Source organism: Stenella coeruleoalba, assembly GCF_951394435.1.
Source record: "Stenella coeruleoalba genome assembly, chromosome: 4".
NCBI lineage: Eukaryota > Metazoa > Chordata > Mammalia > Artiodactyla > Delphinidae > Stenella > Stenella coeruleoalba.
In genome coordinates this window covers 136,409,469-136,424,222 of record NC_137149.1, presented here as the reverse complement: position 1 = coordinate 136,424,222, position 14,754 = coordinate 136,409,469, and the positions used below count along the sequence as shown (strand labels likewise).

General features: G+C 46.3%; 1 protein-coding gene across 1 annotated transcript in view; it reads right to left on the bottom strand.

Moving 5' to 3' along the window:
- Positions 1 to 1,094: 1,094 nt before the first annotated feature.
- Positions 1,095 to 14,754, bottom strand: part of UNC5C (unc-5 netrin receptor C) — a gene marked incomplete at its 5' end in the record, with an annotated part of 161,727 nt that continues 148,067 nt past the window's right edge. Inside the window, 4 exons of the mRNA XM_079919847.1 lie at positions 1,095 to 3,689; positions 4,453 to 4,631; positions 10,119 to 10,283; positions 12,072 to 12,221. Of these exons, the coding sequence (XP_079775973.1) occupies positions 3,524 to 3,689; positions 4,453 to 4,631; positions 10,119 to 10,283; positions 12,072 to 12,221 (660 nt within the window). The 3' untranslated portion in view covers positions 1,095 to 3,523. The remainder of the gene's footprint in view (positions 3,690 to 4,452; positions 4,632 to 10,118; positions 10,284 to 12,071; positions 12,222 to 14,754) is intronic.

Genomic DNA, 14,754 nt, shown 5'->3' with positions numbered 1-14,754 from the left:
ACTCTGAATCTAACTTCTGTTCCTTCCAGATCACTTAAAGGAAATTTCAGTGAGTTTGGTGAGAGGAAAGTGAAAACAGGAGGAAACCTCTGCCTTTAGATGCCCAAATTCAGGAGGCTAATTTCTTCTCCTTGGTTATCAAGCACAGTTTCCACTTCATTAGACGCACTATTTTCATTTGCATATATAAAACTTATTTCTAAGTGGGTGCTTCTTACACCCTCAAAAATAAATACTAGAGAACTAAAAGATTTAAAACATATAAAGCCCAATGAAAAATATAAATATTAAAAATGACAACTTTTCAAAAACTGTTTCGTACAGATTTTTACATACTTCTATTATTCCTATAACCAAAACCCAACTTGAGACGTGTTGTGTATGAACGAGTTAGTAACAAATGTTCTAGGCTCATAAGGACATGTAATTTTTGGTATGGCTAATTTAAGTGAAAAACAATGTGAGAATAAGAAAACTAGGAGTGAAAATTTCCCCACGTCTGTTTGTCATAAAGGTCCTGCAGACGCTATAGGTGTCCATTCCCTTGGTCAAACAACTTTTCCCAAGTTTTCCGATTAGACGCAGGGTAGATTGCGTTATCCACCACTAGATGGCATCATGCACAAGTGATCGATTTGTTTTCCTTCCGGATGAAGTAAACTGGTCTTTGCTCACAACCTACATAGAAGCCCTAGGAATGACAGGCAGGACGTGTCACAGGATGGCTGAGAAGGCGGCTCCCTACGTGCTGAACTGCTGAGTCTGGGTCTTCCGAGTTTGAGAGCAGTCTAACAGCGATTACTTCACTCCCTCCAAGGAAGGAAATCAGAATTCGCAGGGAAAATCATTTGACATAAATGTAAATGCTGTGCTGTACATATGGAAGTTGCCCTTCACCTGATGACAGATGAATACCTCACTTATAGGGAATCAACCGCTCTGCCCGTTAACCGAAAACCACGAAGCATCCGAAGTGAACCCCAAAGCCCCCCCAATGGGGGAGCCTCAAAAATACAGTTCCTGCTGTGTTCTGTAGTTCTGTGTTGATGACTTTTTTTAGTCAGTTTTGGAATTGATTTATCTGAATACTACATAGTTACTCCTTTCTATTTCTCCTTAGGTATCAGATTTCTAATTCTTGACTTCCACAGATGACAGCCCCCCAAACCAGTAATGGTGAGTAACCTTGAGAAGTTCTTTTAAGATGCAGCAATGGACAACAGCTCTTTCCTCCTCCTCCTTTTTAAAAATTATGTATTAAATTTTTTTTAATGTAGAATTTTACTATCTTTTGGTCAAAGATGCATTGGTATAAGCATTATCCACTGAACTTGTTAGTGCAATCCTTCCCTTTCACAATAAGTGTAACATATTCTTATATATGGTACAGGGGCGTGGGCTGAGAGAGATTATGGAATATGCCTCTAAAACAAAAGATAAGAAATAAAAGGCAGGAAAGAAAAGGCTCCCTACAAGGTATCAGCAGTTTCTCGATGATGAGGATGGAGGAACCTGGGAATATCAAAAAGTTACCAAAATAGTCAGGAGAGGAAATATATGTGGAAAGAAGGGGAAAAGGGTATAAAATTATTTCTAATTCAAATCCAGTCAGCAACTTGGATACCTCCAGCCCAAAAGTTAACCACAGCCATGTTTTGAAAGTTCTGATTCATACGCACGGGTGCTGCTTGTTCAATCTTGGTTTGGCTCCTGGGCTGTTGACTCTTTATTCCACACCTGCTGAATGAATTGAGTCCCTGTGTTAAAACAAAGAGCCTGTGATGGTCCTCAGGAAATATCATAGTTTACACAAAGTACTCTGTTGACTATTTTTCAGTTAAAAATTTTTTTAATTAAAAAAATTTTGACCAGGACAATAATAGAACATAATTTGCAACTAGTCAGGAAGGCAACTGGTCCCAAGAGAGGAAAGAAAGTGATAATAAAGGGATGCCATCTCTGGGTGAACAGCGTGATGCAATGACACAAAGACAAGACTGGAAAGCATGACAAATATGTTACAGGTTAGAATAATTATCTTCCAAGTGGGAACTATTTGAAAGGCATAATGTAGCCTGGGCGAAAGGCTAGTTGAATCTTTAAATGATCCAGGTCAGCGTCCATTGTGGTCTTCATACTGATGGCGGAGACTGGGAGCATCACAGTGGAAGTCAAGCATTTTAGAACCTTGAGCTGATCTAATCCCATCCCTTCAGTTTACAGGTGAGGAAGCTGAGGTCCAGTGAGGGTAAATGACTCTCCCAAGGTAGCACAGCCAGACAATGACAAACCCACAATGAGAACCGGTTTCCAGCTCAGAGGCTGTTCCTTCAGCCACACTGCCTCCAAGGTAGACAGAGGACCCACGAGAGGCGTGTGGGGCTGTGTGACCACAATGCTGAGTAAAGCCTGAATCAGAACACTTGAACGCTTCTCGTGACGAGACTCAGAGGACAGAGCCCCTGCCTGAGCAAGCTCAGAGACCAGACTGACAAGGCCAGTGAGCATTTACCTCCTTTCCAGGCAGAATGATGGGAGAAAGACAAAAGGTCAGGGAAGCAATGCCTGTTTAATTAAACTGGTGACCATGCCCACCTTGTTATGAGAAGGTGCCCGGGTCAGGTCAATACCTAAATACTAACAGTACTGCTAACAAAAACAAGTTAAAAGAAAATCCTTTTACTAGAATACTTGTAAATACTCATCAATAATAATGATGATGATAATAATAATACCTTTCTTTTAAAAAAAAAACCACTTCAAGTTGCATATTACAAACACACATGTTGTGGAAAAAATGCTTGTTTGTGTGGCTGAACATGAATCCCTGTCTTCCCTGCCACGCTATAGCTTTATTCCCCAAGGGCGTGAGGTGGGTACCCTCAAGGAATAAGGAAGTCTTAGCTCTCTCTCCTTTATACTTAGGTTCTCCACTTCCCCGATACAAACAGTAACACTGGTTCTACAAGTTCTAGAAACAGAACACTGATGGGAGGATTATCTCTGAGACACTTGATGCACATGATTTGTAGGAAAAGTCTGTGAATTACTAATCTGAAAGAGACACAGCAAACCGTCCACAGCTTCAACTTCAAATGATTTAAACAAAAATAGAACGAGCCATGGACAGTGTCTGCATCCCTGTCCAATTGGATGTAAACAACGTTTGTAGAAACTGGGTTTGTTAAGAAAGTTTATCCATAGATCTGGATAGCAATAAAAAGCGTTTCCTAGGAAACTGTAAGATCCTGTACCACACAGCATACAGCCCAACTAAGAGGAAAATTAGGTTGATTTCTAAATTCAAGATACACATTTGTACAATTGTTCTTAACTCCTGTGACGATGTCCGAGTAGAGTGGGCATGTATATTGGTAGTTGTGTCTGTTTTCCTTCTCTCTCTCGCTGCAATCTTGCCTGTGGAGCTCACTGGTCTAGACTGGGTTTCCTCCTCAGCTCTGAGCCCCTGGACGTCCACAGACTCCCTGTGACTCTCCTGCTTCACTCTCAGCCCCAGCCTGGGTCAATACTGCCCTTCTGCTGCTAACGACACTACTGTTTCATGTCTTCCCATCTCCTCCAAGACAGCTGCCAGCACGCTCAGGTTTCCATCTGGGAAGTTCTGTGCCTCCCAGAGATCCAGGATGACGCCAGTTGGACTTGATTTGGTGGCAAAGTAATTCAAGTACCTGTAATTGGTAATGGGAAAAGGTGCTGAATGGTGTGATGTACGGATCTCTTTTCCTTTCAGTTTTTACTAAACCTTTTCGTTACTGCATTTCTGTAAGTATAACTGGACCCACTTGGGAAACTGTGGCTTGCAGTGAGCCGTTCTGAACAACTAGCCCATACTTAATTAGGTCAGCCCCAGACAGGAGACGTGATGCCTTAACTTTAACCTCAACTCTGAGTAAGATAATTTAAGAGACAAGATGTCTGTGGGTCACATCCTAAACAGGAAACCGAGAGACTTATGTTTTCTTTCCAGCCCAGGCTCTGATCATCTTTGACAGGTTATGCCACGCCTTTTGCTTGGTCGTGACGGCAACGTTCTACAAAGAAGAGGCTCCGGAGGTCTCTTCATAACTTCCTGGCGGCGCTGTGTTTAGCATGTTCATTACCCATCCAGCATTAGGTCCTGCTCAGCAGGAGGCGAGGAACAAATTAGCGAATGGATATATCATTTAGGGGGACTTAGCCTGTCAGCTTTGCGAAGTGGATCACAAAACCTGATATTTACAAATGTCAGGTAAGCCCAGGATGTCTCTCAACAACGTGTTTGCAAGACCATGGTGCAAGATACAAGGTAGGAGCTTAATACATGTTGTCATAATGAAAAGTAAGTAAATGTACAGATGGAGAGAAAAAATGAACGTTGCCCTTAGTCAGCTGTATCAGTCCTGGAGCCCGATGGTCTAACAGGAACTACTTCTGAAGCCTGGCCATACCCACCTGTCCAGGTTTAGCTTATGGGCCAGCATCCTCCAGTCATGACCCCTCGTCTGTGGGGCATCCAGGCTGCTACAGAGCTTCTGCCGGATAGGGGGAGGGATGCTGAAAGCACTGGGTCCCGTCATGGTGGTGACGGTGCTCGCTGGATCCAGCAGAGGCAAATCGATGCCAGTAGGTTCCTGTAGTTCAGGCACGGGAACAACACAGCATTATTTCTGAAGACAAAAGCAATCCTTATTGAGCCAATCAACATAATGCCTTGCTTTGAATGGTAAGAAGAGAATGAATGTTATTGTATTCTCCTTAGTGAGAATGGCTTCTTTCTGGCTGACGGCTGTGATTCTCTGTAACCTGGCTGAGAGGAAGAGGTACATTCTGAGCTGATTTTTGCATAGCCTTGGATGTACGGGTCTTCTGTAAGGACTGGGCTAGCTGGAAAGCTCGGGTGTAATTCAATTACAGCTTTTCTAATGGGATTCTCCAGGATGAGCAAGGGAATATCAATACTGCTAAAGGTTTAGGTTTGGGGGCGGGGGAGAAATGTTCAAAAGGGCAGCTCTTTGAGAATGAACTGATCTAGATCTGAGATTCTAGAGACTGTCTGACCCTGAGGGGAAGCCCTGGGCAAACGCTTCAGTAAATTCTCCCTCTAACCTCTGCAGAAGATGGCTCGGGGCCTGCTTTTGTTGAATGAAATGGAACACAGCTCTCCTCTAAATGACATCGAATTAAGACTAATTATTTAAAAGAAAATGGCGAACACAGTACCTGGCTTTAGGGCAAGCTGCTAACAGAATCCTCCAATTGCTGTGCACCCTTGTTTTTAAATCTAATTTTAGTAGAGAAAACCACAGATTGGCTCTTGAGATAGTTTCAGCTCATAAAACAGCACGATTGCAAAACCTGAAATTCATCTGCAGGAGAAACTCTAATCATTTTCTGATCACTTCTGCTGGTTGGAAAAGCAAAAGCAAATGTTGCCTGGGGACTATTAAAGCAATAAAAGAAAATCCACTTAATCTACTTTAAATGTCATCTCTCTCTTTTTCAGAGCAGGTAACTCCGTGGTGAACATAATTAGTTGCTGGAGGATAAAACAGCCACACGCGGGTCCAGCCATCAGGAAGTCTCGGGGTCTGGTGGAGGGCTCCGCTCAGACGTCAGTGCCCCCGCCCTCCAGAGCCTCCCAGACCCTGCTGTTCCTACACCTGGGGGCCACTGTCTGCGTTCCAGGATCAGCAGCCCAGGCCCACTGCGAGGCTTGTGCGATCACACGGCACAGGGTCCGTCCGGGGGCTCTGGAGGGCACGTTAGAGCAAAACAAATTTTTTTGCCATAGACCATCAAGTGGTGTTGGCTGTGATCACAATATCTGGCCTCAGAACCCAAAGCTTGGCAAACTGAGCCTCGGAGGATTCCAGTGGCTCCTTTATGTTAACAACTCCAGCACATAGCAGGACTGAGAAGACTGGTATGAGATACGTTGGAGTCCCTGAATCCCAAAGAGCTTTCCCTGCACTGGGCACAGAGCTCTTTCCGAGGGACCACGAGGACAGAGGGCTCCTGACCTCAAGGGCATAGGGCTTAAACCAGAAGAGAGGACCGAAGGCACATGTCCGTGCTTTTCAACAGATTTACGTTGGGAACGTCTGCACCCAAGTGGCCAGCGCTTCTCTCAGGTATAAAATTGGGAGCGGGGGCGGGCAGAGGCGTGGAGAAATCACCCCTCATTCCACAGCTTAGCGCTCCGGCCCGCTTGCAAGTCCTGCTTGCTTCTCGTCTGGACCATAACAATGGGGCCTGGAAGGAAACCCAGCCTGTCCATCCCTGGCCTGCGGTGGAGGCTGAGTCTGCACGGGGAGTTGGGGGGGTTCTGCTTGGTGTAGCGCTGCCTCGTGGCCTCACCAGCTCCCTGCTGCTTCCCTGTGGTCTATCCCTTATGCCAGACTCATCTTCCTAAAGCCCAGCGCTGACGTTTCTCCTGCCTTCTCTTGGTAAGTGTTAAATGGCTCTCCTACCACATGGATTCCCAACTCCTTATCAGGCCATGAGGTTATCTGCAGGGCCGGCCTGAAGCCTGGGATGCCTGTAACCTGCAGAGCCAGGCCTGCCGCGGACGAGGGGCCCCTGTGTTCCCTCCACCTGGCAGCCTGGCTCCTGTCTTTCTCAGGTTGCACTGGCATGACTGGACCATTCACTGTTCCTAGCACCTTTCTTAAGGATGTACCTTCGAGAGTTCTTCTGCCCTTTCCCTCAACCTCTGTCAGGCAAACACCTCAAAACGTGGGCTGAAAAGCATGTTCCCTGAGCAAAGCCGCCCAAAGCCCTCCGCCTGGAGCCCTCCTACAGCACTTCCCACAGCCCCTGTCCTCCTCCTACATCTGCTCTATGCACGCTGGTTGTACTTACGGACGAATTCCTCTGATTTCCCAAAGTTCTTGGAGATGAGAGTATTTTTGTCATCCTCAGAACTTCTTTGACCCTCAGGGCAGTGCCCTGAACGTGGAAGCTACTCAATTCGTATTTGTTGAAGAGAGGAAGGTATGTTTTCTGGTAGAGCAAGAGGATGAAGCCAGTTCCTAACAGAAGCCCACCTCGCAGAACAGTGCTGCCACATTCCAACTAAACGTGGCTAAAGGTAAGGCTCTCCTCACTGTTCAGTCCTGAAGGTGAGGCAGGCACGACTCTCAGGAAGGTCTGCTCACACATCCACGTTGTCCCCCTTCTCTTGGTGAATAAAGAACTGTCAGCACTTTATGTGGGCCTTCAAACCCTGAGTCTCCAGCCTTGGCTACTGTGCCTGTTTATTTCCTTGTGCATGAAACAAGCCCTCGTCTCTCTTATCAGATGGCTGACAGCAGCCTTGGAGGTAAAAGAAAAATACATATATACATTTACATTCAAATTTCATCTAGTAATTTCTGTTGCTGTTAGTTCTTCTTTTACTTCCAGGTATGCTCTCACAGAACACTTACTATAATAATTGTTTGTTTATGATATTGGTACCACCTGTCTTTGATGTTATGCTTCCCTTGGTTAAACATGATTTTTCACCATTAACCAAACAGCTGCTGTGGCACACGTTTTCAACACTCCACGGGAGAAACGACTTTCCTTTCCTGTATTCTGACTCTTCCTGAAGTCACTTAGAAAAACTAGATTTTCCCAAGGGTCCTTCTTTTTGAACAGGTTATAGAAAACAGAGGAGGTGAATAGATAGGATGGCTATAGCAGAGTGAGGCTTTGTACATCTTTAATATTGTTCTTTGTGTGCACGAAAGTGCTGTGTGTCAGTAGTTAACAGGGTTATAACGTCTTTGTCTATACTGTAGCTAAAACTAAAAGTCCTAACGAGACTGAAGCTTCTCTCTCTCCTCTACTTTTTTTTCCTCTTGCTGGTGATGGGCAGCTTCTCCTTTATTACCTCCCCTGTCCCTCTAAGGAAAAACCTTTTATCATCATTTATCCTCATACTTTTAACTCTTCTAGGCATTTTCATTCTTAAACTTCATCTCTGTGAGACTAAAGGCTTTATCTCTAGGTAAGGAATCTGTGGCCAAGGCCCCTAGAGAGGAACGATCGTCCAGCTCTTGACATCACCCCGGTCTGTGTCAAGCACAGCCTGGTCTCCCTGGGGGGGCAGCAGGCCCTGTGCCTGACTGTAGAGGCCAAGGGCCGAGGAGCTTTAGAAAGGAGCGCTGGTGACGCCTTGAGCAGTGGGTGGCAGGGGGAGGGCAGCAGCGCATTCCTGGCAAGTCAGCTCATTTTCGGGAGATGGGACGTTGGAACTGCAACCCCGGGCCACCTGCCAGCCTGCCACATGACCCTAGGGAGGAGCCCTGTCCAGAAGACAGGCACCACCAGTGGAGCCTTTTCTCTGGTTGGTTGTGGCTTGTAGCCACAGGGAACCCCTCCTCGAGCTTTTGATGAGACTCCAGGTCTCGGGGCTCTCCAGAGCCAATTGTTCACCAGCACACAGCCTGGCTCCCGACATCAGTACCAGCCCAACTCTCCCGGCTCTGCGGGCCACATGCACCGCATTCAAATGCTAACAGCAACGGTGGGACTCGGTGACCCAGAAGGAAAAGCAGCAGAGTGGCCCCTAATCCCCAAAGTCATCTGACGCGGGTCATTTCTGCCTCCCCCCTCCTCCTGCTAAGTGTGCTTGTCTGTCACAGGCCTCTGAGGAGACGAAAGGGTCGGCCTCCCTGTGCTGACTGCCACCAGGTTGCAAAAGAAATCATCTTTCCCCTGTGTTGGCACAGGAAAGAAAGTCCTTAAACTGATCACACTATGACGCGACACTATCTCTTCGGTGAGGGGTTGGCTGGCCTGGCGGGGGGGGGGGGGTCAGCCCTGACCAGCGCGCTTTCATTCGCGGCCACAGCTCGTCTGCCTTTTCATCACATCGCTCATGCTGAACGGAAAGCAAGCATCAAAGGAGCAGACCTCCTCGCCGCCCCCTCCAAAATTCCGCAGCCTTTGTTGTGGCTGGAGCTGGGTGGGTATTGAGCTTTGCAGACCTGCTGGGCCTGGAAAGTGAAAACACCCTCCCGAGCCAGCAGGGGTGGTGCTGCGGGCCCGGTAGATGGGCCCCGCGCACAGAAAGGCCCGGCGGTTGCCATGGCGCCCTGACACCAAGATCATGCCTTATGAATGTCACCGGGGCCTGTGACTAAAGTTGTTTATGAGGCAAAAGTCTCATGAAACGGAGGGAGGAAACGATGACCGCCGCTCGCCAGGCTGTGGGAAAGGAGGAGGTGGCAGCGTCAAGGCTGACGTGCTCCCCGCCTCGGTTTGCTAAGGAAGACTGTCTTTAAATACATGTGGAGCGAGACACGCCGAACAGGGTGCCGTTTCATGCGTTGCTGTGCATGAGACAGACAGCGAGGAAGAAGGAGTCTTTTAAATCATATACTGGCCGTACTTCTAAAATATGACAATTCTGTGCTGGGGCTCAAAAAGCAACGCCAAGCTCAGCTCCACAGGCCCCAGACGGTGCTGCCCCCTTCCTCTCACCCTGTCCTTTTCCTTTTGTCCCACCTGAAGGAAGTGAGGGTCACAGCGAGGAAAGGCAGCGTGATGGGCGCCAGTGGGGAAATGCGTTGATTTTACTTCTATTTCTGGACTGTCTCTCCTACCTCGGGGAGAAGGGCATCTCTTCTATGTGGAGGATGATGTATAAGAGAGCACCGAGACCAAGAGACTTCTCCTTTGGACATGGAGATAAAAGGAAAGGAGGCAAAAGGAGGGGGCAGGGAGTGCACGGTCAGGCAAAGCAGGTGAGTTCCGAGGAAGGAACCAGAACAGGAGGAGAGGCGGAGGATACAAGGAACAGGGGACAGCAGGGATGCTTTGGGAAAGTTCCTCTCTGTGTGCGATACTTAAATTGAACCTTATACTCGAAGTTCAGATCTGTGTAAAAAGTTAGGACAAGATCCTTAAGTTCATGTCACGAAACGTAAAAGTCCTGTTTTTTGCAAGGGATCCTCTATTACACTTTCATATGATTTTAGCTCCCTGTGTTCATTAAAAATACCATTCTGTGAACCAGCAGGCCCTCCAGAGAGCTTTTCAGGACTTCCCACACTGAGATACTTTATACCCCACTGGCCCTCCCGGAGGTCGGTCCCTCCTCTGGTCTGAGACCAATGAGCGCCTCTTACCTCGGACACGGTGCAGTTTAGCTGGAAGATCTGCCCTTCTCCCTCTACCTGCCGCACACAGAGTTTGCAGACCAGCTCCACTGTGTTCAGGCTAAATCTTTCCAGGGTGAACGTGCAGTGGAGGTTTCTCTGAGACCCACTCCAGATGTGGTAGAAAGGAATTTCCTGAAGCATATAAAAGGGTGAGCCACACATGAGGGACTAACGCTCAAGGAAGCTATCAGCGCGCTGCAGAGTACTCATCTCAGTACCGCGCATGTTAATTACCTTATTTAATCCTCACGATGGGTCCCCAAAAACCCCCCAAAAAACAAAGAAAACATCATAAATGATCTTTTTTAAGGTTTAGACAATTGCCCAAATAAAACCTACACACTCCAGTCATTGCCCATTAAAAGGAACCCCTGCCATGGTACCCTGGAGAAAAGCAAAGTCTAAAGGATGACGCACTGACCCAGTTCCCTTTCATGCCTACGCCCTCCCTCTGCACAGGATGGGGAAAGTCAAAACTCACTACAGGTTGGAAACCGGAGGCTTGATTAGCTGCCAGAGAAAAGTTCTTGGCCTAAAAGGCACCAAGCCTCTAACAGACACAATTGTCTATGAGTCTAGATCACCTCACAGAGCCCAAGAATCTTTTTTTCAATAAAGGAAGAAGAAGGATTGATACAAAATGGTAGACCATGTTGGTTAAGAACATAGGCTCTGGAGCCAAATCCAGTACAAATAGGATGCCTTCCCCTTGCTTACTTGGTGATTTGGGGCAAGTTACTTAACCTTTCCTCAGTTTCTTCATCTGTGAAAGACTGTACCTAAGCAACAGAGTACCTGAATGGAGGGGGTTAAATGAGGTTAATCAAAGTACACGAGAGTCTGGCAGATGGTGAGAACTCAGCCAGGCTTAGCTTAAACTAACATCAGGTTATCATTATTATAAAAACAACTTTCCATTATGGTTGCACAAAAAGAATTGTTCATAAAAGGGGAAGATCTGTGGACTTTTATGGCAGTTGCAAAATCAGAGAAAGAAGAAAGCAAGGGAGGAGGTTTAATGAGAAAGTTAAAGCCGATCTTTCAATCAAGCGCTGAGCGTGTACCCCCATCACAGCTTGAGACTGTAAGCACACCAGTGGGTTTGTTTCCCACAATTTCTGTGTAAGTACCAGACATCTGAGAGTAAGAATACAGCTGAAACTCTTCCCTTCATCCCTTCTAGTATGTTCATGACTTACTACATCAGGAAATCACAACCAGTGCAGCTACAGTGCAGGGTGTGGGATTGGATTTGCACGTGTGTAGACAAGGATTCACTGCTGATCCTGAGGGTGTCGACGACTCCTAGGATGGGTCTGAGGCTGGGATCCCATCACACAGTCTCCTGAGAGCGTGGGCTGGCTGATGGAGGATGAGGTGAACACCTCGGGGGAGTCTTGTTTTTCCCACACACAGCTACATACAGTGGGACTTGGGACCAGTATTTTTATGCTGTTCTTTAATAAAATCCTGACCAGGTTTTATTTTCACTTGCTATCCCAGCTTCCAAGCTGAGCTTCCTCCTAAGTTTTCAATGTAAAGGCACTCTCCTAGCCAGGCTGAAGCCTAATTTGTGTCATGTGGGATAACAATGTTCCCTTTCTCCTATGAATGCATCTGAGGCTGGTTTTTACCAATTCAATGTTAACATTACTCTGAGAATGCATAGACATGATGGACTTGGAAATCTTATTTACTAAAACATTGATAGTAAAGTTATCTGAAAGAGAATTCAGAAAAAAGCATTTCCTCCGTATGTCTAGAGTATTTTTCAAAAACTCCTAAACACCCCCCAACTATTTTGGACAAACGAGTACTGAGATAGGATTACTTTCAAGGAAGGGAGTGTTTTCTGTCTAAATCATTCTAGTCCCCTTGCAGGTGTCTCCAAGCCTTTGGTTCACAGCTTGGGAACCTTACCTGATATTTGGCCAGCAATTTGCTCTTCCAGAGGGAATGGGCGACATCATGAATGGACAGGCGCAGGTTGTGGGTGCTGCCTTTGAAGTGAAGAGCCTTAGGTTCTTCTAGGAGCTGTCCTCCCATCTGTCTCTCGAGCTGCAAGACTTCCTGCGATGACATGTCCCAAACCAAAAGCAAATATGAATGACTGGCATCACTTCCATAGTATGCTTCCTCACTCTGCCCCCAGCCCCAAAACCTAACTGTGCAGCACGTGACCTCCATCCTGCAGCCCCGAGACCCTCCAACTGAGGCCCCCGCCAGTCTGCACGTGACTGGGCCCTACTGGCCGTGGACTGGGTCAGCAAGCCACACGACACTGTTGTGCGGTACATTCAGTACAGTCTACACTTCCTGACGAACAAGTGGGGTATTTAATCAAATACGGGGCAACGACAATCAGAACCCAAAATGGGGAGAATCCCCCCCAAAAGAAAAAATCGGTAGAAACGTAGATAAACAGATACGTAAGTAGATTTTCAATGAACTTTTAGGGAAAGGGGCAAACAACTAGAAAACAAACCAGCTCTTAGATTGGAAATACCAGCTAACAAATAAAAATCTGGAATGTCTTTTGGGCACTTTTTCTATTTGTTTTCAGTTTCTTTACTACAGAAATAAAATCTGTGCTTAAAATGATCCACTGCACAATTCTCAATTATTAAAAAATAAAAATATGCTCATTAAATATTCTAACAGAGGAAAGTACACTGATACAGATTAGGAGGATTTTTCAGCACCAACTATTGATCTCAATAGTCACTCAGATTCAATTTTTTAAAAAACCACCTCATTTTTCAAGAACCATGGCTGATTAAATTTGCTATGTAACTTTACTTATGCTATAAAGATATAACACGAAGATAAATTCTGTATCTACTTCCACTCCTCAAGCTAGCTAATGGGAGTTAATGAAGCATTTCCAGCTACAGCTGCAATTATCCAAACATCAGCAAACCATAAGTTCTCAATGAACCAACATCCCGAGTCTCCTCTGCTGTCTGAACCGTCCTGGTGCAGTTTATCCCTCTCGTGCTGTAAAGGTTTCAGTGATAAGAATACGCAGACATCTGTGACCTTTTTTCCCAAATGGGTTCAGGAAAATAACGGATTTTATAACAATATAAAAACAAAATACGATTTTCTTCTTTGGTGAGATTTCAGTCGGAAGCATGGGGTTCAATAACACAGGTGATCACTCAGGCCATCCCACAGGTGTGTATAGGGAACCTACTCCCGCACAGATAGATGGTCACAGTGCAGAACTGTGGTCCAGTAAGTGCAGAGCTTACCAACATCACTGATTAGATGGAAACAGCTCATTTCAAACTGCTCCTTTACCGGTTCTTAGCACCCTCCATCTTTGAGTCGGGCCACTATTCTGCACGATGCAAGCTGCCGAAAGGTCCTATAAGGTGTAGGGAATATGAGGGTGATGTGGAATGTGGTCTCAGGCGGGGACTCCTCTAGTTAGTGTGTGATGGAAGAGATGAGGCAATAGCACATTGACAGAGAGATGGGAGTGGTCCAGCTGCTTGAGAGCACTGACGTTGAGAATATTCAACCTTGCTGGCTGATGAGCGGCTGTTACCTGTGACAGGAGACAGCACTCGGCCACCCCGACACAGACGCTGTGTCACTGTGCCCTGGCTCTGCTGTGCCCTGGCTCAGCAGCCTCCATGAGTCCCCATAGGCCTCTAGACGTACCCAGCACAGAGCCGTACACGCTCCTCATGAAACACCCTCCCGCAACACTTCACACTCCAGTCCTCGAGGAGAATCTGGCCGTGCGGGAATAAAGACGGATAAGAAAAGCGAGGGTTAATTGCAGTTTCTTCTGCTTCAGCAGGAAGGCGTAATGAGCTTATGTTGATCATGTTCAGGGTCTAGTTAGCATAATAGAGAAAGCTGATGTTCCCGGTGAACCTGGCACCTGACAAATTCTAAAGCTAAAATGATGTTTGTTTATAAGCCATTAGAAGAAAAGAAACATAATTAGAAATCTTTGAGATTACAGTCATGCCAATCAATCAGTTCTAGCTTCTCTCCAGTACACCCTAATTACCTCATCAAGACATCCAAAGAGCAATCGATAGTAATTATCTGATTACTATAGATCTTCATTATGTCCAAATTATCTCCCTGGGATGTCTAAAAGAAGACGCATTGTATTCCGGGAGGTAACTGTACCCAACAATGTATAATCCACACCCCATTCCTACAATCAACACAGATCGCCAGGGGAGATGGAGGACACGATCAGTTTTCTTGGCAGGGATGACCACTGAAAAAAACCTAAACTGCCTATTGGCCATGACCTTGAGGTCAACAAATCTAATACAGTACCACATTGTGAGTGCAAAGTCTGCGTAGGAGGCAGCCCAAGAATAAGGCTCAGTCCTTGGCTTCTTCGGCATTGACCCCGAAAGTCATGGTAAAGGGTTCTCCCAGTGAGGAAAGAGACTGGGCTGGCTCAAGCCTTTTTTTGAGAGAAGGGACCAAGTAAAGTGCCATTTTAAAGAACATGGTGCTGGAGAACACACACTCTCTCCATATTCTTAATTTCTCCATCTCTCCGCTAACCAGGAGCGACACAAAGGTGCTGCAAACAGCTGGGAGGAACCTGACTTCTCTGTCCCGT